The sequence below is a fragment of the Lepidochelys kempii genome, chromosome 1, assembly GCF_965140265.1.
Source record: "Lepidochelys kempii isolate rLepKem1 chromosome 1, rLepKem1.hap2, whole genome shotgun sequence".
In the NCBI taxonomy this organism is placed as follows: domain Eukaryota; kingdom Metazoa; phylum Chordata; order Testudines; family Cheloniidae; genus Lepidochelys; species Lepidochelys kempii.
In genome coordinates this window covers 298,547,405-298,572,947 of record NC_133256.1, presented here as the reverse complement: position 1 = coordinate 298,572,947, position 25,543 = coordinate 298,547,405, and the positions used below count along the sequence as shown (strand labels likewise).

Below are 25,543 nucleotides of genomic sequence, written 5' to 3'. Positions count from 1 at the left end.
TCTGCGGAAAAGGACCTAGGGGTGACAGTGGACGAGAAGCTGGATATGAGTCAGCAGTGTGCCCTTGTTGCCAAGAAGGCCAATGGCATTTGGGGATGTATAAGTAGGGGCATAGCGAGCAGATCGAGGGACGTGATCGTTCCCCTCTATTCGACATTGGTGAGGCCTCATCTGGAGTACTGTGTCCAGTTTTGGGCCCCACACTACAAGAAGGATGTGGATAAATTGGAGAGAGTCCAGCGAAGGGCAACAAAAATGATTAGGGGTCTGGAACACATGACTTATGAGGAGAGGCTGAGGGAGCTGGAATTGTTTAGTCTGCAGAAGAGAAGAATGAGGGGGGATTTGATAGCTGCTTTCAACTACCTGAAAGGGGGTTCCAAAGAGGATGGCTCTAGACTGTTCTCAATGGTAGCAGATGACAGAACGAGGAGTAATGGTCTCAAGTTGCAGTGGGGGAGGTTTAGATTGGATATTAGGAAAAACTTTTTCACTAAGAGAGTGGTGAAACACTGGAATGCGTTACCTAGGGAGGTGGTAGAATCTCCTTCCTTAGAGGTTTTTAAGGTAAGGCTTGACAAAGCCCTGGCTGGGATGATTTAGTCGGGGATCGACCCTGCTCTGAGCAGGGGGTTGGACTAGATGACCTCCTGAGGTCCCTTCCAACCCAGATATTCTATGATTCTGTGATTCTATTTTTTAATTTTAAAGTGATATCATTCATTCCCCCAAAGCAAAGAATTGGAATACCTAACAATATACCTACAACCAGTTACTCTTCCTGGGGCTGCTCTCCCTACAGCACAGATTTCTATACAAAGGCTTTTACACCAGGAACTTTAACCCAGATTTCACACCCAGGGAGCGTTTGATGGGGTTTAATTATATGGGGCCTAACTCTAGTGTTAGCAGTTCCAGTTTCTCTCCCTATTAACTACCACCTTTCTCTCCCACTGGCAGATGATCTGCACCCTGAAGGGTGAAACATGACTTGTGGGCAGTGGTTTTGGGTGTGAGCGGCTCACATGAACACTGTGTGCCATCAATGAAATGACTGTGAGACTTCCTCCCTCTGGTGATTCAGTCACATGGTTAATTCTGTGAGGTTGGGGTGCAGCTAGCCTTTCCAGCACCGCACTGGGGCTTAGTGAGCGGAATGAACAATCCCAGGCAAAGTGACCTTGCTGGCCGCCTACTGAATACCACTTTTCCCCAGATGTCATAGAATCATAGAATATTAGGGTTGGAAGAGACCTCAGAAGATCATCTAGTCCAATCCCCTGCTCAAAGCAGGACCTACACCAACTAAGTCATCCCAGCCAGGGCTTTGTCAAGCTGTGCCTTAAAAACCTTTAAGGATGGAGATTCCACCAACGCCCTAGGTAACCCTTTCCAGTGCTTCACCACCCTCCGAGTGAAAGAGTGTTTCCTAATATCCAACCTAGACCTCCCCCACTGCAACTCAAGACCATTGCTTCTTGTTCTGTCATCTGCCACCACTGAGAACAGCTGAGCTCCATCCTCTTTGGAACCCCCCTTCAGGTAGTTGAAGGCTGCTATCAAATCCTCCCTCACTCTTCTCTTCTGCAGACTAAATAACCCCAGTTCCCTCAGCCTCTCCTCGTAAGTCATGTGCCCCAGCCCCCTAATAATTTTTGTTGCCCTCCGCTGGACTGTCTCCAATTTGTCCACATTCCTTCTGTAGGGGGGGGACCAAAACTGGACACAATACTTCAGGTGTGGCCTCACCAATGTGGAATATAGGGGAATATTCATAGAAGCATAGAATATCAGGGTTGGGAGGGACCTCAGGAGGTCATCCAGTCCAACCCCCTGCTCAAAGCAGGACCAATCCCCAACTAAATCATCCCAGGCAGGGCTTTGTCAAGCCTGACCTTAAAAATATCTAAGGAAGGAGATTCCACCACCTCCCTAGGTAATGCATTCCAGTGTTTCACCACCCTCCTAGTGAAAATTTTTTTCCTAATATCCAACCTAAACCTCCCCCACTGCAACTTGAGACCATTACTCCTTGTTCTGTCATCTGCTACCACTGAGAACAGTCTAGAGCCATCCTCTTTGGAACCCCCTTTCAGGTAGTTGAAAGCAGCTATCAAATCCCTCCCTCATTCTTCTCTTCAGCAGACTAAACAATCCCAGTTCCCTCAGCCTCTCCTCATAAGTCATGTGTTCCAGTCCCCTAATCATTTTTGTTGCCCTCCGCTGGACTCTTTCCAATTTTTCCACATCCTTCTTGTAGTGTGGGGCCCAAAACTGGACACAGTACTCCAGCTGAGGCCTCACCACTGTTGAATAAAGGGGAAACGATCACATCCCTCGATCTGATGGCAATGCCCCTACATATACATCCCAAAATGCCATTGGCCTTCTTGGCAACAAGGGCACACTGTTGACTCATATCCAGATTCTCATCCACTGTAACCCCTAGGTCCTTTTCTGCCAAACTGCTGCCGAGCCATTCTGTCCCTAGTCTGTAGCGGTGCATGGGATTATTCCGTCTTAAGTGCAGGACTCTGCACTTGTCCTTGTTGAACCTCATCAGATTTCTTTTGGCCCAATCCTCTAATTTGTCTAGGGCCCTCTGTATTCTATCCCTACCCTCCAGCATATCTACCTCTCCTCCCACTTTAGTGTCATCTGCAAACTTGCTGAGGGTGCAATCCACACCATCCTCCAGATCATTTATGAAGATATTGAACAAAAAAGATATGTCCCAGGGCTTCTCCAAGGTGACTTCATTCCCCTCAGGGTGGGTCTCCGCATGGGCCTAATCCTTGTTCTCTGATCCCCTTCTATCAAACCCAGGCAGACTATACACATGAGGGTCTGCCAATTTCCCTGCTACAGTTACATCTCTACGATCTTTGTCCATTAACCACAATTTTAGGTTTCAGGGGCAAAAATTTATAGAATTGTTCTAAACATGTTAATGTATAAACCTCATTGATCACGGCACCCCCACAACCAGGTCCCCATTTTCTTATGTCTGGGATTCCCACACTGTGGGGTGTGGCCTAACAAAGTCCCAGGTGGCCTGCCAGGGGCAGAGTTGAGGGTGATGGGGGGGCATTGCACCCCCAAACTGTATATGTTGACAGGGTAGTGCTGTCTCCCGCCCAGGGCCAGAGGAGCCCAAAGCCCCTGGCAGGTGGAAGAGGGTGAAGCGGAGTTGTCAGGTGGTGAGCAAGAAGGAACTGGTGCCAAAAGGTGGTGGCTCCCAAGGTGACCAGAGGAAGCTAGGGGGTTCGAGTCTATTCCCATTCCAAGCCTCCGCACACTACAATTCACAGCTGTCGGGCCCCCTGGAGTATCAGCCCCACACCCACAGAGATTGGGGGTTTGGTGGGGAGTGATTGGGACAATCAAGGTAACACACAGATCCAGCCTGAGCACCTGCCTCTGCCCAGCATTGGTGGTCCCCCAGCCCTTCCCTCGGTCCCAGACAAGGGGTGCCTGTGAGGCACACCAAGGTGCTAGGTTAGTGAATGGGGCAGGGCTGCAAGGTGACCAGCTCAAGGCACTGAGCAGGCTGCTGAAGTGGAGGGTGTCTGCAGGAACTGGCCCCTTCACCCTCTTGCTGGCTCTGGTCCCCACTGAAGTGATAGGTCCTAGGGAGAGTGCACAGCCTTTCTCCCTGATGGACATGTGTTAATAGTGGGCAGCTGCACAGGAAGGCCTTGTAAGCCCTCTTAGATGTCCTCACTTGAGTTGAAGCCACAGTATAGGTCTTATCCCCTTTTTTCAGAACTCCCTGCAACCTTCTCCTATGTACTTCAGGGGTCAGTTGTAAACAAGCGTTGCTGAAAAAGTTTAATCACCCTTAATCTTTATAATCCTCTTTGTCTATAAAGGTGAAAATGTCCCAGACAGTAGTAGAGCTAGGTACCATACCATGTCCTCCTGCCTCCCCTTGTTCAATTCACTCCCCAATTCAAAAGCATTTAGAAACACATCCATCATTCCCGTCCCTGAAGCAAGGAAATAATTTGGATTCTCTGCTACCCTGTGGGACAAGTACATTGCATCTGGCTTCACCTGCCAGATTAGGGTTTTACTGGCAGTCTCTCTCCAGTGGGAGTTGCAGATGTGCCTCATCTCTCAGGATCAGACCCAGAATACATACACGCACAAGCAGGGCAAGACTCAGAGCCTCTGCCACTGTAGATCAGCATGATTGCATTGACAGCTGTTTTGCACAAGCCAAGGATCTTCATATAAAGATCTCCAGCACCCACATGTACACACACGACTACTTATGTGCAAATGGGTCAGAAAAACTCTTAAGCATACAAGAGAGAAATGAGGAGCAGCAGCACTTCCAAAATACATTCCCCTAACCGCAGAACATCTCAGCCTGGTAATCCACCAACAGCTGGAGACTATAGAGCTAAGAAATAGCCTCTTTTCAATGTATGTGCCCTTCCACACTGCATGATTTTACTGGAAATCCATGCACCATTGCAGTTGGTGGAAGCAACAGTAGCTGCCCCTGAGCTTCCAGAGGAGAAAAGTACAGCACAGGCTGCAGGGTACAGAGCCAGTGGAAACAGATTGCCCAAGGAACTGCATTTCTAGCAGGAAAGGAGCTATAGGAATGTTGTGATAGGGCCAGGAGACATCTTCATTTTTCCCTTCCCTTCCCAAGCAGTGGGATGGGAACAATTTATATAATGAGGGTGCTGAAAGCCATTGAACCAAACTGTAAACCACTTCAACGCTGTGCGTGTAGGAGCACGTAAGGTATATAAAAGGATGGAACCTGAATTCCCTGCAAACTCTTTAAACGGAGTGGTTCCTAGTCATGATCCTTTTACTCTAGCGAGAGTACCACGCATATACAAGGGAAGCATACCAAGGGAACTCTGAAGTGAAAAGATCACGGATTTCCCCAACCACTATCCCATAATTTTTTTCTAGGAGAGGAGTATGTCGCCCAATTAAACACACCCATACCATATAAACCATTTCAATCTGACTTTCAGCAAGCACTTTATTTAAAAAAAAAAAAATGCATGCATGAAACTAATATGTTCCCATAGACAATGTAATACCATCCTAAATGTTTACAGTACCTTCATCTCTGTTAGCTATTGTTTTAAAAGTAAAAACTGAAATGAAATTTGAATTTGTGAATAAAGTACTAGCTTTTCACATGAGCTCAAAATGGCAGAGCTTTAAATTTTAAGTGTTCACTTTAAAAAAGATACAAAAATGTAGTTTTCACACTCACATAACACAAATGAATAGATAGATTTTCCATAAGAGACAGAAACCAAGCATAAAAGCTTCAGCCCAAAATGAGAACTGGAGAAACTTCTGAGTAACTAAAGTCAGGGGTTTGTAAGGTTATATCAGGACTTCAGTTACAGAGCATGCCACAAAGCAGATGCTATAATTAAATAGGAAAAGAACGTGCAAGAGCTCTGAATAAGCGATCAGCATGTTTCACAAGCTTCTATTCTGAAAGGCATTGACCTAACAGCAGCCTGGTTGAGGAAGGAGTATGTGCAGGCCTGCCTTAATTGGTTCAGTAAAAAGTCTGAACAATTTACACATGTAAGTCAAATGTAAAGTCCCAGTGGCCACTTCAATACAAATCAGTCCCCCCTTTCCAATATTCTACCAGTGCTTCCCCAATCCATTAGTTCTCTTCCCTATCAATTCTCTTCCATTCCCAATCATCTATGCCCACTCCACCTGTCTGTTAATCCTCTTTTGGGGTTTTTCTTCCCCAAGATCCCAAGTAGGTGACAGACGTTGTTTTGAGAAGTCCTGTAATTATGGGATGTTTGAAGACTTAGACATGCTTCTTAGGACAAGCAGATATGATTTAGTGAATGTGGAATTGAGTAAGCTAAACTAGGCTGTTTTTTTAAAGTGGTATCTACTTGGTGTTAGCAACATCTGTTTTGGTTGATTGTTTCACAAATTGATTTTTGAGAGCTGAGAAAAGTGGACATACTCTAGTTGACCTCAGCAGTTTAGAGTGTCCTCAGAAACTGGAGTCTTAAACCTGGGAGGGAAAGGACCTCTGACCTTCAGCTAAAGGAATCCTGGGAAACAGTACTATAGTTGCTTGCAGTTGGCTACTAAACACTTAAAACAACAACAAAAACCCACCCTAAGAAGGGTAATGAGCTGCCTGTTTCAAGTGTACCACATGCAATTAATCAGGATAGTTTTGGCTTGTTTTATTCTGAGGTAGGTGGAGAATTTTGGGTAAAGGCCTCTCCTTAGCGAGAGGGCTGGGTCAACAGCCAAAAGGAAGAGCTCAGGCCCTGCTAGAGAGAGAAGGAATTTAATGGAAGCTTGGTTCTGGTAGGGAACTTCAAGCCCATGAAAATCAACAGAACCAGAACTTCTTAGAGTGTGATTTCAACATTATTAGTCTTTCCACTAAAAACAAAACAAAAACAAAAACCACACATCATCTCCCACACCTTCCCATCTCCCTTACTAAGATGCCTCTTACCTAGATGAGTTTTAGCAGTCTACACCAGTAATGAGCATTCAGCAATATACAACCTGAATATATTATGCTGGCATGCACTTTTTATGCCAACATTTAATGTGTACAATTTTTCTCCAAGGGAAAAGGAGGCTTTTCCCAAACAGTACGAAGATGTTTGTAATCTTGATGCCGTGGGACAAAATAGTTTACAAGAATGCATTTCAAGTTGTAAATAGTTGTTTACTTACATACCCATGTTGTATGAACGACAGTTGCTATTTTTGCTTAAATGTATCCATAGGATTAATATCCATATAGAGTATGTTATGGAAAAGTGCAGAAATTTACATTAAAGTACACAACAGAATTAAAATCTACTTGCACAAAAAATAAAAGCACATTTCTCTCCACCATAAGAATATTGCACATTCTGATAAGGTTTCACAAATTACTGGCTTTTTATAAAGACAGAATATGAGGTATTAGTCAATTTATAAATAAAGTAGACAAAGAATGAAAGAGAAAAACACAAAAATCCTTTCTAGGCTTCTAGGTGAGTGAAATTTAACAAAAGACAATATTGACAGCCATGGGAAGGTTAGCACGATGAGTGAGGATGTAGCGGCGGAATATTAAATGAGAGCTGAAGGGCAAAGTCTCTTCCTTATAATAAAATTAGTCTAGGGCTTTTTAAAAAGATGAAGCTTATTTAGGACACAGCAACTTACAGAACCCTACATTCAATTTGCTCACTCAATCAACGTGAAAGGTAAGTTTTCACATAAAGTAAGTGAAATGTAATTCTAAACATTAGTTTAAAGTTACAACTGGCAATTCTCAATTGTGGGTGGCAGCCATTTTACTGAAAAGATGCAGTTTGATACAGTGACTACATGGAAGTCCAGTCAGTCCTATATTAATACTCGAAGAAAATCTTCAAGGACTGATGTAGAGATCTATTAGGGTGACATTTGGATATGGAGGGTTTTTCTTCCACTTTATAGTGGCTTATGGACTTCATTGCTGGCTGTATAGCAAATGACAACTTTAGTATGCCACCACCACTACGGCAGACTCAATTGCCAAATGTAACTAAACAAATACCACAAGAAGTTTGACTTTCAATTTTGCTGTTTATTCACTTGGAGAAGAGAGTTTACTTTTCAAGTTGTGAAGCTGGGACAATAATTCTTTTATATGAAGAAATCTGTGATGGAGTTTGCAGATCTATTTACTACAAAAATGTACTTGTTTAACCTACAAGTCACATCAGGCATAGGGATCTAATTTTACTTAGTTTAAGTTCACTATAACATCATGAGGAGAATTTAAAAAGCAATAATTTGAGGATAAAATAAACTTTCACTACCCCATTTTCCAGGGGACATAACTAAATAGTAAGTATGTACTACAATAATACAGGTTCTCATATTTAGTTTTTAGATAGATAATGTCCTGGATCCTACAAAGACTTACACATGTACACAACTTTACACACACAAGTAGTCCCGCTGGAGTCAGACAACTCACATATGCACAGCTATGTTCATGCTAAAGTCTTTACAGGCTTGTGGCCAATGAAAGGACATTTGGAGATACAAACAAACTTCTAAACTCCAGGCAATGGTTCCTTACACTGTTTTAAAGATGTTCTACATTCACATTTCTAGAACTGATCATGCAAGTTAAAATGCAGATGAATTGAATTTTCACTGCTGTATTGTGTGTGAATTATACATAGTTCCCACAACGTAGTCTACAGCAGCTGAATACTGCAAGTTAAGTCTATAAGGATTTTTTTTTAAAAGAAAAAAGAGGAAGTTGTAAGTTTAACACTTCACAATAATTAGTTTAACTCATGTGGCTATACATGCATCAGTAAGTCAAACATCCTACCAGGGGTGTAGACAAAAGTCATATTAAGGTAAGAATATTTAATTAAAAAATAAAACAAAAACAAAAACAAAAAAACACCCACACCCTCCTATGTTAAAAAATTGAAATATATTTCAATTTGGTAAACATTTCTTATTTTATATGGGAAATATTTCCCCCATACACAGCCTTTTCTAGACAGATGAGGCACTCATCTCCCACTTTGCTGCATGTTTTAGCTGCAAGAATTAGTTTAATTAGAATTTCTTTACCGCAATGTTACATACTTTAATAGTTTATGAGACAGTTCAGAGAAGAGTTTTTGTTCCATATTAGCACTAAACAAGAAAATCATCAAGGTGAGGAAACGGGAAGAGAAATATGGAAGAAAAAGGAAATATTATTGTCCAGAACAGTCTGTGTATGTAGTAACCATGTTTCCTCGGCGCTGAGTGACAGTCCTACAATGCTTGCTAGATCCATGGAATCTGCTATCAGTTTGTACTGTGTGCTGGTGTGCATTGTCAAAGCCACTGAAAGAAAACATTTTTTCCATATCTTCAAACACATCATCAAACAGTCCACCTCCAAAGGAGAAATCTTGGAAAGAACGTCTTTGCCTGCTGTGAGCCTCCCGATGACCCCGGAAGTGATTTTCAAAATGCTTCTTTGACCGTGAGTTTTGGTTTTGACCAAACAAGTCAAAATCTTTGAACAAGTCATCAAAGTTGAAATTAAATGACTGTTGGAATGGGCTTCCATTATTTCCTTGTCCTCCACCATGGCCAAATTGGTCATATTCTTTTCGTTTATTCTCATCCGATAATGTTTCATATGCTGTAGAAGTATTGAAATGAGAAATTAGGTCAGAATTTCACATATAGTCAGATTTAAATCTTCCTGTCAAAATCATTCGCCTTTCTTTTTTTAAGCAGCAAGCACATCAGTGATGACAAGAACAGGTGAAAGTGATACTTTCAATATTCACATAATGAAGTTAAGCCACAATTTCGCTAAACATTCATGTAATTCTAAAATAACCACGCAAGTGTTCTCATGCAGTAAGTCAAGACAAAATGTATCCTGTAATTTTATCCTTATAGACTATATTCTATTTAAATAAATTAGTATTTTAACCACCAGGCACTAAAGAACAGCAGTTAAATATTTTCTTTCAAATGGCAGTGAAATGGGGGGAGGGAGGGAAGGAGATGTAAAAAGACTTGGCAAGCCAAGCTTTCCCCTCCCTTTAAACTGTTCAACGCATTCCTATCACAGGAACTCTGTCATCCTGTGATGGTTTTCAGATAAAAACTTTCCATTTGATAATTATTAAAGCAGTAGGAACAAGCTATGTTGCAGAGGTACTGCAGCACACATCTCTAAACCAAACTGTGCTTAATGCAGAACAGTAGGGAAACAAGGTTGGTTTACAAACAAAAGAGTGGTGCTCCACATGAACAAGTTAATGATACATGCAATACACAAATCTAGGTTTATTAGACTAGGAAATGAAGTTTCTACCTGATCTTTGGCCCAGGACCATAGCTTGTAAAAATGTATGGGTCTGTCAGCATTTCTACTTCACAAGAGAACAATGGACTTCAACATGTGTGCCTTGCCCAGTTAGGACAATTTCAACTATATTTCTGTTCCTCTATTTGTTAATTTTTTTTAAAGGGCTTTCAAATACTCTACACAAAGAAAGTTCTAACTCTGCTGTTAGAGAGAAGTGTGACTTGGGCCATTACAATGCACTCTTTTGTCATGACAATGTTCAATAAAGAATCAATAGCAGCACTTACAGAACATGAAAAGAGGAACTACTGATAGCTTCACAGACACAGCTAAGAAGAGTGGAGTTGCAATTACATTTTATGGTATCATAAGGTTACATTTATGACACTGGAAAGGGGGTTTTAAGTATCAGTTATTATTTTGCTCCTTGCCACTCATTTCAATTTTAATACAATTAGCCACTAGTAAATGCATCATGAAAGATCCACTTGAAGACTAAATGTTAAAGTGTTTGTTTCTATCTGAAGTTATTACAGACAGCCACCACTGAAATCATGTCACAATTCAACTGAGGGGGGAATCAAGATAGTAATCAGACATAATATTTTAAGACTAGACACTTCTAGCTACCAGCAGCAGAAATAACATTTCTAGTTCTGGTAGACAAAGATACTGTCACAGGTGCCTTTGACCAGGAGCACTTTTGTGGCCCTATTCTAGAACTGACTAGATATAGCAGGCTGTGTGTCATAAACTGGTGTAATTTTTAACCCAACAGAAAAGTTAAAAGAGTACAGACAGACATTTCAAGCCCAGACTTAAACAATCCATAGCCCTCTTTAATACTACCACATAATTTATATTACCTTCTGCAATTTCTCTGAACTTTGCTTCTGCACTAGGACTCTTATTTTTGTCTGGGTGGTACTTCATGGCCAGTTTGTGAAATGCCTTCTTGATCTGGCGGTCAGATGCATTTTTTGGAACTCCTAAAATGTCATAGTAACTTTCTCTAGCCAATATTAATTCGGTTATCATTAAAATGCAGACAGCAAATGTGAAGACAGACTGTGTGGTAGCCATTTCTGAAGTGCCTAGAAAAGATAGAAAAAGACTTGAATACAAATGGTCACGATTTTTTTCTCTGAAGTAGGGCAGTAACTTAAGACAATTCAATTGCATCTTTGCTAACTAAAACAGGCAAGTCTATAATGTTTAAAAGTAGGAACCATGCAACAATTAGAGATGGAACCATGTTTAATTTCACTTTTGCTCAAGAAGCTCCCTTTTGCAGAATTTTCAGTACCCAGTATGATGGGTTTAGGGATTTGAATTATCTCCACACCACGCTGTCACCTGCAACAGAAATGCCCATAGTTTCTTCTTTTATTCATATTTACACTTGCCTCATCTCCCCCCACCCCAGCACCTGCAGTCCTGGTCCAAACATTTAGTATTCACTAACTAGCCATTTTCATTGCAAGGCCCAGTATTTGCTTTCTGTATTTTGTCCAACAGCTACATATACCATTTTTAGGAATACTTGTCTGTCACCAGATAGCAAGCAGCAGCATTTGAAAGAAAGTGAAAAGAGCTGTGAACATGGAGCTACCCAAAGAGGTTGAGAAGGAACTGGCAAGAACCATTGCCTCTATTGAGCAGAAGGCCCAAGAAAGACATTCTCGTCACACACACTGGGCTGCTACAGGGCCTAGTGCTGATCTTCAAGAAAGAGAAAAGTCTGAATCCCAACCCCCACTCCTAATTTCAAAGGGCCAGTTAAATGGCCTAAGAGACTACTGTGGTGGAGCAAGAGACCACTGGCCACAGAGTCCCATTACAAAGTGCAAATTTGTCCTTTCTCGGTGAAGAAAAACATGGGATGGGCTTGCAGTTAAATGCAGTTTTGATAACTAAAAAGTCTACAATATTCTTGATATAGAGGACTTATAATCAGTATCATTGGGAGTTAGATGTGTAAGCCCCCCATATACCAATAAGAAAAGGAGTACTTGTGGCACCTTAGAGACTAACCAATTTATTTAAGCATAAGCTTTCGTGAGCTACTGTGTACAGTATAAAAACATCTTCACTGTATTTTCCACTTTATGCATCCGATGAAGTGAACTGTAGCTCACGAAAGCTTATGCTCAAATAAATTGGTTCATCTATAAGGTGCCACAAGTACTCCTTTTCTTTTTGCGAATACAGACTAACACGGTTGTTACTCTGAAACCTGCCATATACCAATAGTTAACTGAGCACTTGAAATTCACTCTGGGTTGAAGCTTTCTGTAAGATCCAAAACAGTTTTAGAACATAAGATCAAAGTGCACTGGGGAACTTTCAGCATGTGGCATTTGTGAAGATTAAAATAGTTGATTTATCAGATAGTCGAGAATTGTACAATCTATCAGAGATACAGATAAAAAGTTTGGAGTTAAAAAACAAGCTAGTGCCAGGTTAAGGAAATGATGACCAGTAAATCTGTACACAGTACACATCGTCAGTCATTTAAAAAGAAAAGCTTAATGTTAAACAGACAGTACCAATTACAAAACAGGCACATGCTATATTCAATTAGTCAGCATACTAGGAATCCTTTCAAGAAGAAGCCTAACTATCTAGAACTTGATTGTCCCTTGGAATAAGGAGAAGCTTCCAAGATATGTAGTGAGGACATAGAGTGCCCGAAGATAGAGTTGGACTTCATCCAGCCAGCAGAATGCCAGGGGATTGCACTAAGCATACTCAGAAAAAATAATATATCATCTCAGTGCAGGATTAGGTGAGGGAGTGGACACACTATTTCCCTGGGCATCACTGACTGTAACTCAGCCAGGGAAAATGTTGAATCGGAGCATGGGTCCAATACATTTCTTGCCTTGATGACAGCTCCATTCTACTTCCCCTGAATAAGTCAGAATGCTGAGCTGTAGCTCACGAAAGCTCATGCTCAAATAAATTGGTTAGTCTCTAAGGTGCCACAAGTCCTCCTTTTCTTTTTGCGAATACAGACTAACACGGCTGTTACTCTGAAACCTGTATGGCTTTGATGGCCGTGATTGTTTTTGGAGAATACGGGCCCATAAAACATTTGCTATACACAAATTTTGTTTTGTGGATTTCCTTGATTACAAAAGATTTTAAGAAGAGCATATATCCATAAAAAGAAATTCATGGCTAAAGATCAAACCCAATATTTAGCTGTAACATGACAGGACTTGATTTGTAGGCCCATTTGTATTTAAATAAATAGAGGGCTTCCTTTTGGTTCTGAACTTAAAATCAGACCTATACAGTTTATATCTTTATATCAGTTTATATGAAATAGTTTATATCTTTTCAGTGACTACTAATACTGAAAGTATATTCAATACTATTTGTATGCTCTGACATCCTACCACCCAATCCTTTGGAGACTAGATATATATATATATATATCTAATGCCCTCCTAAACATTTGCTTGGCTGGTAGTATGCCAAGTGTCAGTGTTCTAAGGGCTAGTCTCAAAATGGAACTGTATTTTGATCAGTGTATTTAGCTACGAAGTGTACAATTCATTCTGGCACCTCTCTTCCTCAATACTAAATATATTAGTACAAGTACAGCAAGATTTCTAGACCCTCTTCTTTTTTACATCTAGTCTCTTCCCTTGTTCATACTGAATACTATGAATCTGTACATGTTTTCCCACACTTTCAGTGTTTCCTGCCTGTTCACCCTTCACAGGTATGGACCTGTGGATTTTCATCTCAATTCCATAAAATCAGGAACGCTTTTCTTGAGCATGACAAACATCCACCTCAGTTAACTCCAATTAGTCACTACAGTTCATAACCTTGATTTCATCTTGAACCCCAAACTCCATACCCTGTCTATACATATCTGCCTATGACCATTGGCACTACATTGCTCAGGTAAACCCTTTTATTCCACTTATGCTGAAACATTTGCCCAATCATTTAACACCTTGATCACTAAAATGCCTTCTTCCTCAGACTTCCAAAAATCAGCTTTCCCAAAACCAGCAAGTGTACAACACTGCTGCACTTCTCCCATAAGTAGCCAGAAATCAGAAGTGCATCTGGCCTCTCTCTAAACACCTCCATGGGCTTCCTCTTCATTCTAGTATCCTTTTCAAAACTGACCTCCTTATTTATAAGATTGCCCTATTCTCTCATAGATAGAGTCTATGCACCCCTGCTCATTCTAACATCTGACTTTATCCACTCCCACTAGTGAAGGGCAGTTTGGCCAGAAATGACTCCTGCACCTCCCAAAAACTGCTGCAAACTACCCCCCCCCCCCATTCCTGCCTTCAAATCTTTTCAATCCACCTAAGCTTCTCAACTTCTATGACTTGTATACTGACATTATTACCACATGCACGCATTCCAATTATTTTAAACTACTCTTTCCTGCAAAACAGTTTTATACTACATATTGTCTATTGGCTTGTATAGAAGTTGTAAAGCATTTTAATTTTTATATGAAAAAATAACACTGAAGTTGTGCCATATTTTAAAAGAAACCCCAGTTCAGATTAAACTGGTTGTTCTTCAGAATGTTTTAGACAAAGTTCCCGAAAACACTATTTCTAACAATATAAACCTTATGCAATGTTCAGCTTGTTTCAACATCCCCATGGTATCAGACTTAAGAGCAATGTTGAAAATGGCTAATGTTTAAAAGTACTTTAATTGACAAAAGGCTATCACAAAACACTAGCAAGGCCTGTATATTAGATTAGCTCTAACTATTAATAGCTGACAGTGTATTTTCTTTACTACAATATGAATTTACTAACCTGGCATTATGTAAAATAGATGCATTTTTTTGGCAGCATAAAAAGCTTTATTTAAATCCAACTTAGTATCAGTACCTTTATTATAACAATTATTTTAAAAAAAAACCCACTTGTCACCATTTATTCTGCATATCTTTCTTTTATTTCAGTTCGGAATCTGAAAGACAGATAAGTTTCACTTTCCTTTCCTCATGTGCTCGTTATCAAAATGCTGTCATATCTGGATGAAAACGTTACATGGGAGCATTCAGAGCTTTAAACTGTTTTAAGTATTTCTGGGTTTTTAAGTGTGTTAGAAAAAAATATAGTCAAGTTAATTAAAAAAATCCTTATTAGGCTTTAGCTATCAGACACAATTCCTTAAAAACAGTCTTGTGATTTTGAAAGAGAATCAGTGAGAGAACCTGACCTCAATGCTAGGGGGAACCTGTGAAGTCCACTGCAGTTTGTATGGGGTCATTTAGTTGCTGACCCCCCCAAACCTCACCCATAACGTCCATGTAAATAAAATTATGGGGTTTACTATTATTCTGGAGAATTTATCATGGAGACAAGTGACTGAAGTCTGGGAGGGGAGGCTATTGCCTCTCCCCCTCCCCCCCAGCCCACCTTTCTCACAGCCCTCCTAGCCAAATTAAACCTCATTACACTGACTGGACGCGACCCTGTTTAAAAAAAAAAAAGTTTTACATAAACCCAGTGTCCAAATGCCAAGGCAGCAGCGCAGCACCACACAAGCACAGATGCCCCCACACCGAGGGGAGCTCAGCACTTCACACACCCTCCTCCCGGGGGAAGAGGAGAGAAGAGAATAAAAAGCAGGGCCCGAGAACCTGAGAAACATCAGAGTGACCTGAAACAAAAACATCCCACCCCAAAGAGCAGAGAAATCCCGACACCTTCCCCCCCCCCCCCCAGCCCCAACGCAAAAGCCGGGGCGCTGTCGCCGCCTCACGACTGCGCTCACCTCCCGCCCCGCGCGCGCGCGCGCGCTCCTCTCCTCCTGCTCTGAGCGGACGAACACGGCGGCCGCAACCGTAGATCGAATCCTACACGAAGCGCTACACTATTGGCTGCCCTGTCTCACGTGACACCGCCGCGTTAGTGCACGTGGAAGGGTGTTGTGAACCCTGAAGAGTCACGTTACTTCCGGCTGATGAGCCGATGGGGGGGGGTCAGAGCCCTGGGGAAGCGGAAGTGGGGCGGCGGTCGGGGCGAGCGTCCAGGGGCTGCCGCTGTCTCGGCGATCCCCGCGCCCCGCTGCCTGCGTGTATGGTTCCCCCTCGGGCTGGGTCCTCCAGCGCCCGCTATGCCCCGATACTGCGCCGCGTCCTGCTGCAAGAACCGGGGAGGCCAGAGCGCCAGGGACCAGCGCAAGCTGAGCTTCTACCCGTGAGTGCCGGCCGGCCCGGCGGTCCCGCGGCGGGAGGGGACGCTCCGCTGGAGCCCAGGGCCCTCCCATCCTGAGGCAGCAGCGCCAGGGCGCGCTCGCACCCCCTCGGTGCTGGGCCCGTCGCCCTGGGAGCGGGGCCTCTCCCTTGCCTGCCTCGCCGGGCGCCCTCGCTCAGCCCGCTCCTCGCCCTCCCTCGGGCCCAGGCCGCACCAAGCGTTCGCTGGGGTGTCTCTGTAGCGGGGCGCAGGACCTGCTGTCCATGGGCTCTAGGCCCTGTGCTTCAACCTCCTCATAGCCCCGCTGGGCGGGGGGCTGCTCTGGGAGCTGCAGTGCGCCCCTACCCGCTCCGGTTCCCCAACTCCCTTTCCTCAGCCCCGCTCTGCTCGTTGCCCAGGCCAGCTCGGGGCTTGCTGCGCCTCTGCACAGAGGTTCTACCCGGTCAGTGTTTAGCTAGGGACGGAGTAAAACATTGAACGAACACTAAAGCGTTATTAAAAGCTGCTGGGGGGGGGGGGTAGAAGGGGGTTCGGGGAGTGGGTCTGTGTCAGGGTGAGCCCAAGGAGGCTGGAGATCTGGTTGCCCCCTGGGATTAGGGTATGCTGTGGACTCTGTAAAAAGGCTCCAGGCTAGCTGGGTCTTCAGCAGGTGCCAGGAGGCTCTGATGAATTTTGCCACCAGTCTCCACCCCACTACTGACATCTACAGTACTTTTCACATCCCCCGGACACCCTGTGACCATTTATACCTTAACATCAAACCTCAAGGTTGTGGTTTGAGTGTGACAGTGATTGGATATGTGTATTATAGTTGGCTACATGTCAAAACTAAAGAGATATTTAAGGAGCTGAGAATCCTAACCTTTTTGGCGTCTTGTCGTGTCTTTTTGGTGAGAGATGTGAACTGAGGTTGCGCTGAATGATAATGTTACTGTACGTGGAAATGCTTGACTTTTTTTTAGTGCCATTGATATTTTTCACTGCCATTGATAAGACTGATTTTGATCTATGAACTTGATCTATGAAGGTTGATCTATGAACTTCCAGATGTGATAGGCAGGAAACTGACTCACTAGACAAGTTTCATGGCTTTGCTTACATTGTTTCTGTTTAGCCCTCCCCTACATTCTGTTTCCCCTGGGGTTTGTCTGTCACTTTGCATAACAGTATTTTAAAAACAAATTTTAAAAAAATCCTGCCACTGTTGGTGCTCTCTTTTCCTTTTCACTTAATTTGGATGATAAAAATTACTCTAGTCAGGTTCCTTTTATTAGCTTTTAGTCTTTCACTCTCTAGATCTCATGGACTAATCAGTGTTACTGTTTGGGTTCACATCACTGCAAAAGAACGTTTGGGAAGAGGGAGACAGAAACACTATTATTATTATATTTTATACAATTATTTTTTAACCTAAACTAGTAGAGTGGCTTTTTGAATTAAAAAAAACCCCAAATTTAGGAATGTGCACAACTAGATTAAGAGAAATATAATTAAAACAAAATTAAAGTAATAGGTGGAATCCAATAATTTGAGAATTGCTTGCTTATTTGTTAAAACAAAATAAGGACCACATCCTCCTACTTTTCTACTGAAGCAAGTATTCCCAGGGCCTTCACTGGAAACTGTTTTTTGAACAAGGGTTCCCAGATCAGCCCATATTAGATGTTTTTGGGGCAAGGATGTCACCTTTGATGTCAGTGGGAGTTTTGCCGTTGAGTTCAGTGGAGCCAAGATTTCCCCACACATGATTATCTAGATGTAAGTTTCATGGTTACCAGAATTAGCACTTATAAGCACTATATAAAAACTTAGGATAGATTCTTGTGTAAGGGAAGATTTAGGAGTGAGATGAAGAGATTTTATTTGAAAAAAGTATAAAACTAATTTTGTGCAAATCTTTTAAACCAGGTTTCCACTTCATGATAAAGAGAGACTTGAGAAATGGTTGCGGAATATGAAACGTGACACGTGGACTCCCAGTAAGCACCAACTCCTGTGCAGTGACCATTTTACCCCTGACTCTCTTGATGTGCGATGGGGAATTCGATATTTGAAACATACTGCAATACCAACTATTTTCTCTTTGCCTGATAATCAGGTAATGTGTCACTTTATTATTTAATACAGCGCTGTGTTGGCTGGATATTAGTATAGTATAATTTTCAAAACCATACATACAAAGTAATACTTGGAATTTTTTTCTTTTGAACATCTAATAATTTCATACTTTTGATTGAGACCCAATCTTGGAAGTGTTGCTGTTAGGTAATTTCTGTCCAAATACTAATGTTTCTTTTACAGCTGCTATTTTGTTTCAAATAGCTAATTTTGTCAGGGCCACCTTATTAACAATAAATGTATTCATATGGTATAAAAACATTAGCTTTTTAAAATGTTTTCAGTTTCAGCATGTGTATGTCTTTTCTTTCTTGACTCTCCTCTTTCTAATATAAAATTCACTAAAGGATCAGGAGTCCAGGCTCAAATTATAAAAATATTGCTATTTTTCATGCTGTGTATTTTCATTGGCATATCCCTGCAAAGCAGTTACTGCTTTATACAGTATAATATACCATAATGGGTTATCATCTGCTTCTTCATAAGTTTTTTAGAACTTCAGTATACTTTGTTATACCAATAAAATAAAAACCAGCAGGATCTTATTAAAGGGAATAAGACAAAATGCCACATTTATTGTGAATACAGAAAGAATCATAGTAAGCAGTTAGTTATAGCTATAACATTCCATTCAATTTCATATTGATTCACACACACACACACACACACACACACACAAAATGCCACATTTATTGTGAATACAGAAAGAATCATAGTAAGCAGTTAGTTATAGCTATAACATTCTATTCAATTTCATATTGATACACACACACACACACACACGTTCTGCAAGGCTATTATCATAGTTACCAGACTTAGAGTTGCTCGTGCCAAGCCACTGGCCAGGTGGCCTGGACATGAGGATGGAGCAGGGCCTTGTCAGATGCACATCTGATGCTCCTGGAAGTTGGTTTGCAGAATCAGACCCCAAAGTTCTCACTTTCTAGAGTCTATTTTTATAGGAATTTATTCCTATGCCAGTCTATGGGAATTGTGTCATCATGCTGTTGCTGAATCAGTCAGCAGATGGCACATTCCTGATGGCTCCGTGCTGTCAGAAGTTATCTTGTTCTTCAGTTCTCCCATCCTTGAGACTGTGGGGTGGATTCCAGTCTGCCCTCCTGGGGTCCTCTGGTTGTTTCCACTTGACGCCTTCTTCGGCCTATGGACACTGAATTCTTAGGATGGCACCTCCCTGATCATTCAGTTATTATCCACAGCAAGCATCCATCCACATACATCCGCTATCTCTATTTTAATCACGATTGTCAACAAAGCGAGATGAATACAACAAAAGGGCGGGGAGTCTCTGTGTGCTGTTGTTACAAAGTATCGCTTTGAGTCTCTCTCTTTGTGAGTAGTTGTTGTTACAAAGTATTGCTCTGAGAACAGACTCTGTCTTAGGATGTACTAACACAATTAGCAGCTTGCAAGTTTTACACAGAGAGGGAGAGAAACAGTAAAAATAAGAGACCAAAAACCAAGAGACCTCTTAATAATACCCTGGAATTTAAACTATGGGGAATCAAACTCATTTGTGATTTTAATACAGAACGTCTTTAATATGATCCAACAAAACAACTTCATATACTCTTTCAGAAGTATAATACTCAAATCTTGTTTAGTTAAAATTTTCCAACACGAGTTGCTTTCTCAGGTATTCCTTTTACACAGAAGTATAAAAAATGGTTACATCCTGTAAATGGTAATGGACACAGAATCGTTTTACACTTTGTATGAATAACAACTGGGATCTGCTTTTAAACTATCCAGAGTAAAATTTGTAAGGACTATCAGCCTTCTTTCATCTGATCCCCATGTTGTGTCATGAAGACATTTCCCATTCAACTGGTCAGGTAAAGACCCAGTGCTTCACATATATCGTAGTATTGTTTTTAATATAAATGTTTTGAAGGAGACTACAGGGGTTTACTACTATTTCTCTGAAGCATCCAGTAGAGAGAAGTGTTAGAGGCAGGGTACAAAGATGGATATTTAGTTTCCATCGTAGCTTAATTTATAAAACTGAAATTTGTGTCTATCTAGCTACTTTGATATTGAAAAAGAAAACATTTAACACAGACTTTTGAGATTTAAAATATAATAAATGAATTCCAGAAATAAGTGTGGGTTTCCTTGAATTGCAGGTGAACTTAATATAAACAGGTTTTCAATCTCTAGGATGAAAACTATGAGTTGCTTAAAAATATGGAAAGAAAATCCAGCAGTTCATGACACAGTAATAGTAATTTTTTGGGATGATCTAAAAATCTTTATGGAATTAAATTATTATTTTCTGTATTACCATAGCTGCTAGAAGCCTTACTCATAGGGCAGAACCCCATTATGCTGGGCACAGTACAACACAAAACAAAAAGATGGTTCTTGCCTCAAATAATTATTGCTTAAATATTAGTTTGTTGCTAACTATAGGGAGAGAAAGGTAGTGATTTGCATTTAGCAGAAGCATAACCTTCCTTTTTTACGTCTGTGTTCATAGTCTAATCACAATCTTTACAGAGGAGATGTTACGTAGATAATTGATCTATAAAGCTGTACGAATACTTTGAGGTTATGCTGCCAATATTTTAACAACAGTTTCCCTGTAGCTTCTTCCCAGTCAGCAATACATGAAACATTCCCTGGATGAAACTGTGTTTTGGGAATCCCCAAAACGAGGAGGAGGAAAGCATCAATTTTATATTCCTCTCTTGTCACTGGCAAAAAAAAAAAATTCCACCTCTATTCAAGGCACTATAGCTCTTAATATTGCATGCTTCCTCCTCCTCCTCACCAGCACCTCGTGGAGGCTCATTTCACTGCCTGTATGTGGCAGCTGTTCCGGACACTTACATGACCCCACTTACTGTAGAATCTGAAGGCCAGATCCATAAAGATGCTTAGGCACGTATGTCCTGACTCCCAGACTTTGTTTTTTTTTTTATAGGAGTATCTCACTGGGGTATAGTGTGCATCTCTCATGAACTCCTAGAGATGCAAGGTGATTCTTTAGGACACTTCCCAAACTCAAGTGACCTTTTTACATGAAAAATATATGTGAATGGGAAAATAATTAAGATCCTATGCTGCAGAAATGGAGCCTAGGTGATTGCTCATTTCAACACTAGTGATCATTTTACATTGGCTTGTGTTTGTTTTTAAAGCTATCGTGGAAAAGACAAGGGTTAGGGGGTTTTTTAATGAAAGCCTAGATTCTCCTTCATAGGGTCCAATGCCTAGTTCTACTAACAGGTGTTCTGGCTGAGAGGAAGGCCAGTGTGGCACTAGAACTCTTGAGATGTGTGTTTAGCCTAAGGAAAACATGTATATATGAAGGATATCTCTGCTCCTGTATGGATGCCCACTGCTCAATCAGTCAGCTAGTGATGGGCCTTCATTCCATGCTTTGGAGATTGTGTTTTGAGTTTTTATTCCTTAAACCATAGTACAGCTCCCTTGCTCACATGCTTGAGGTACTGCAGCTACATATTGAGGCTCAGTCTTATGTCTCGGTACAAAACAAATGGGGATTCCTCAAAGCTCTACTTGTGAGTGCTCTACCCTGATGGGATTTTTGTTTTTTGGGTTTTTTTCCCTCCCTCTCTCTGTCCAGCCTAGCTGTGCTTCTGGTAGAACCTTAGGTTAGAATTTCAAGAGAATCTGGGTGTTTTCTCAGTTTTCTCATCTCTGAACAGATGAAGCAGGGCTCAGCAATCAATCAAAGAAGCCCTGTTTCAGCTTCTGGTAGATCAGAGGAAGGGAGCTACCCTGTATTCTTAAATCTCTGAGCATTAGGTACCCACTTTAGAGATGATAGCACTGCAGGTAGGGAAACTACTTTTGCTATTTCCATAACTTTTTCAATCCTTTAAATTTTGAAGTGTGTTACAAAACTAAATTGGAATGCAATGGAACCCATGTCACTCTGCTGAACTCCTACTTAATTCTTATCTATGAAGGACATGGAAAACACTGAACAGGTTGATCAGTCAACAGTATGGGTGGTCTGGAATAGGCATATCTTTATGAATGTACACTTTAGAATGACTTGTCTTTTTTCACCACACACCATTTTTACATCCTGTCCCCACATTCTTATTAATACTTGCCTGTCTTATTTTTATATTTAGTGAGCAAAGTTAAAGTTGCTTACAGGTTTTTGTTTTTTTTTATTCTTAGTCTACTGGCCTAACATGACTACAACTTCTACAGCTTACCCTCTTCAAAATCAAACCTATTGAAAAAATATACCACACAACATTAGTATATTTTTATATTAATGACCAACATATCAAAAAGCTTATGTAGATTTTAATCCTTAACATGGGGGAGAGGTGATTTGTGTAGATGGGGAGAAGAGAGAGTAGCCAGGGAAGCGCAAGCCTTGATGATGATGACAAAAACAGAAGCAGTATCCATGTAAGATCTTTCCCCTTGTTAACTTACCATGAGTCATAAAAGAAATGTCTCCATCCTTATGAAGTGTTCAAACTTTCAACACCATGCTTGCTTGTATATTTAAAATTAAACCTGTGTAGATGTGCATGCTTACCACATATGCATGATTGCACACATACATCCATATAACCCACTTCAGTTACTTATGCACTGAAGATCTAGGTTTCTTTTCTACCATTGTACTAAATTTCTGTAAAAGTAAAGTCGCTTGGCGGTTGTCTGAAAGAACCATCAGTCCACTGAATTACATTAGGTGGAAAAAACAGGATTTTCTGCTTTGCTGCTTCAGTAATGCAAAAGCAGCATACTCAATCATTAATTTGTATCGAATAACATGTTTGGGGATAGAATAGGAGAAGCTAACCAGTTTGTCAGAGAAAGGCAACTTGTTGTTTCTATTGTATGTGTCATCAATTTACATGAAGAATTCTAAAACAATTTCAGGTTTATAAAAGTATTTTACATAGAGTTTTTTAGACCAATACTTGAGAGTGCCTCTGGTGGTATACAGAGTTTAAGGAAAACATTCTATTGGAGATAAATATATGGATTGTTGGCAAATTACTTGTTTAATCTTTGAGCAATATTTTAAAAAATTGTGATTATCCAAAAAATAGTTACTCAATAGCACATTACAGAATGAGGAAACTTTTGTGCATTATATGTAGTTATAGTTAAAAGGTGTCATTTCTCCTCCAGGAAAAAGACCCTTCTCAGCACAAGCCACAAGAGATAAAAACAGAGGATGGGGAGGACATCCATGTGTGTGCAGAGTCAGATAATGTATCTGCATCGTTTGAACCTTGTTCGCCAAAGAAAAGTGTCACAATTGCAGAAAGGCTAGATGAAAACACTGAAGCAATTTGCTTATCAACCCTGAGCAAACCTCCACAAAAGAAAGTGCAGTTTCAGAATACAGAAAACTTACAAGCGGGCACCATAATTCTTAGTTCATCTGAGCGGCATATTCAACAAACACCTGTTTTAATGGCAGAAGCTGTCCAGAACATAGAAGCAAGTAATGTTCCTACATCGGTAGAGAATCTTTTAAGTTGTACAGCCACGGTTCTGCAAGTTACAGACCCTGAATTCCTGGATTCATCTTTGAAATTTAAAAATGCGGGTGGGCCAGTTATTGACCATCTAGCTGAGAATGCTAACTCACATATTGCAGTCTGCTCTGTGGAAGTACAGCCAAGTGAAAACGCAGTTTTTCTCAGTACAATCACACGAACTATCGAACAGTTTAATGGAAATAACGAATCTGTCATTGCTATCATTGTACCTGCTGAGTGTTCTAAAGAGTCTTCGATGGTAAGTAGTTCTTTCATGCCTCTTAAACAGGAGTTCATAGACATGGAAGAAATAGAAATTCAAAAATCTGCATATATAAACAATAATGGTGAAACTGAAGTATTACAAACTGAGCATTCGTATTGCAGACAAGACATAGACAGGGATCATCTCTGGCAAAAAATTGCAAAGCTGCATTCTAAGATAACACTCCTTGAAAAACAGGAAAGAAAAACTTTAGGTAGGCTCAAATCCTTGGAAGCTCTTATTGGACAACTAAAACAGGAAAACCTGCTTTCTGAAGAAAAGCTCAAGATTGTAGAAAATTGTTTCACAACATTTGAAGTGACTATGATTCAATAAAATCTTTAAAATGGGTGTTCTAACATGGCTTTTTTTTAGTCTCTTTGATTATCCTTGTATATAAATGATACATCTTTTTTCCATGATGCCATATTAATGATAACACAAAAATGCTATATAACAGGTGTTCTTGAAAAAGTTATGTCATCCATTCTGCTGAAGCCCAGTGATAGACTATTGCCCACAAACATGAATCATAAATGAGCAGAATAAAAGGAACATCTAAAATAAAATATAAAGTCGTGAAATAAAAATGGGAGGAACTTTCTCAGATTCAAGCTTCTCTAGAATTTATAAGCCTTACAGTTCAGTACAAACCAAGTGGAGATCACAGCTATGTGGGGCACATAATAAATAGTTATAGTCATCTTGTCCCAGTTCACTCTCAAATGAGTAAGAACAGTTTAGAGTTACTGCTTCTTAAACTGGGAGATATAATATACATTGTGTACTGACATCGTGTTTGCTGTTTATATCCTCATTTAGTATTCATTCTAATAGCTTTTGTACAGGTTGACCTTAATTAAAATTGCATTTATACAATAAAACAAAGTTTGCCCTTTCTTCTTCAATAAGAACATTATTTCTAGTTGAACATTAGGGACAATACAGTTCAGCTCCTAATTTTTACGATACTAAAATACGCACAACAATTTGAATAATGGCTTCTATGCTAGTAAAAGACAAAAGTTTTAGATTTTGTTCAGTAAAACAGAAGTTGTCGACGCAAAATACTTTCAACCCTCTATTCAAATACCAGCATCAGACCAGAATCTACCACAGTTATCGTCCTGATTTATACCTTAGCTGTATCTTGAAGAAAAGAAGACTGTATTTGCAGAGTGGATAGTAGTGAGTAAGAGTGGCAGAATGTGGCTTAATGTTCTGCTACACCTTAGGGTTGGTTTGCACTACAGAGTTAGGCTTCTGTAAGGTAACTTATGTCTACCTAACCCTGTAAGTGTCTACAATATAATGTTGCTCCTACTGATATGTCACGTCCTACACCGACCTAATAACTCCACCCCCACAAGAAGCGTAGCTGGAGGCCGCCATGTGGGGAGGGGGCGGGACGGTTCCAGCTGTCAGTGCCCCCACACAGTTAAATTGGTGAAAGCATTTCTGGTGAGGACTCTCACTACCGACAGGGGACATAGTGTGGACGTTAATCAGTGCAGTAATTACTGCAGTGGCTATACTTCAACCTAACTTAGGTCGACTTAATTTTGTAATGTAGACAAGGTCT

At 40.8% G+C, this 25,543-nt stretch overlaps 2 protein-coding genes across 3 annotated transcripts; one reads left to right on the top strand and one right to left on the bottom strand.

The window, feature by feature from the left end:
* Positions 1-6,691: 6,691 nt before the first annotated feature.
* On the bottom strand, positions 6,692-15,766 carry DNAJB9 (DnaJ heat shock protein family (Hsp40) member B9). The gene is made up of 3 exons (XM_073328079.1): positions 15,644-15,766; positions 10,732-10,959; positions 6,692-9,184 (listed from the first exon to the last, which is right to left on the bottom strand). The coding sequence occupies exons 2-3, from the start codon at positions 10,946-10,948 to the stop codon at positions 8,748-8,750; spliced, it is 654 nt and encodes a 217-aa protein (XP_073184180.1). The 5' UTR covers positions 10,949-10,959; positions 15,644-15,766; the 3' UTR covers positions 6,692-8,747.
* A 79-nt stretch (positions 15,767-15,845) lies between these two features.
* THAP5 (THAP domain containing 5) lies at positions 15,846-24,320 on the top strand. Of its 2 annotated transcripts, none has more exons than XM_073328076.1 (3): positions 15,846-16,068; positions 17,974-18,163; positions 23,341-24,320. In XM_073328076.1, the coding sequence occupies exons 1-3, from the start codon at positions 15,986-15,988 to the stop codon at positions 24,295-24,297; spliced, it is 1,230 nt and encodes a 409-aa protein (XP_073184177.1). In that variant the 5' UTR covers positions 15,846-15,985; the 3' UTR covers positions 24,298-24,320. The 2 variants fall into 2 exon arrangements, with proteins under 2 accessions (XP_073184177.1, XP_073184178.1); XM_073328077.1 differs by lacking the exon at positions 15,846-16,068 and adding an exon at positions 16,128-16,507.
* The last annotated feature ends 1,223 nt before the right edge of the window (positions 24,321-25,543 follow it).

What these genes read in the sequence shown, in the direction of transcription:
- DNAJB9 (XM_073328079.1), bottom strand. Translation starts at nt 10,948, where the DNA reads ATGGCTACCACACAGTCTGTCTTCACATTTGCTGTCTGCATTTTAATG. An exon ending in GTTCAGAGAAATTGCAGAAG is followed by an intron (nt 9,185 to 10,731) that starts GTAATATAAATT and finishes ATACTTCTACAG; the next exon opens with CATATGAAACATTATCGGAT.
- THAP5 (XM_073328076.1), top strand. Translation starts at nt 15,986, where the DNA reads ATGCCCCGATACTGCGCCGCGTCCTGCTGCAAGAACCGGGGAGGCCAG. An exon ending in CGCAAGCTGAGCTTCTACCC is followed by an intron (nt 16,069 to 17,973) that starts GTGAGTGCCGGC and finishes CTTTTAAACCAG; the next exon opens with GTTTCCACTTCATGATAAAG. An exon ending in TCTCTTTGCCTGATAATCAG is followed by an intron (nt 18,164 to 23,340) that starts GTAATGTGTCAC and finishes TTTCTCCTCCAG; the next exon opens with GAAAAAGACCCTTCTCAGCA.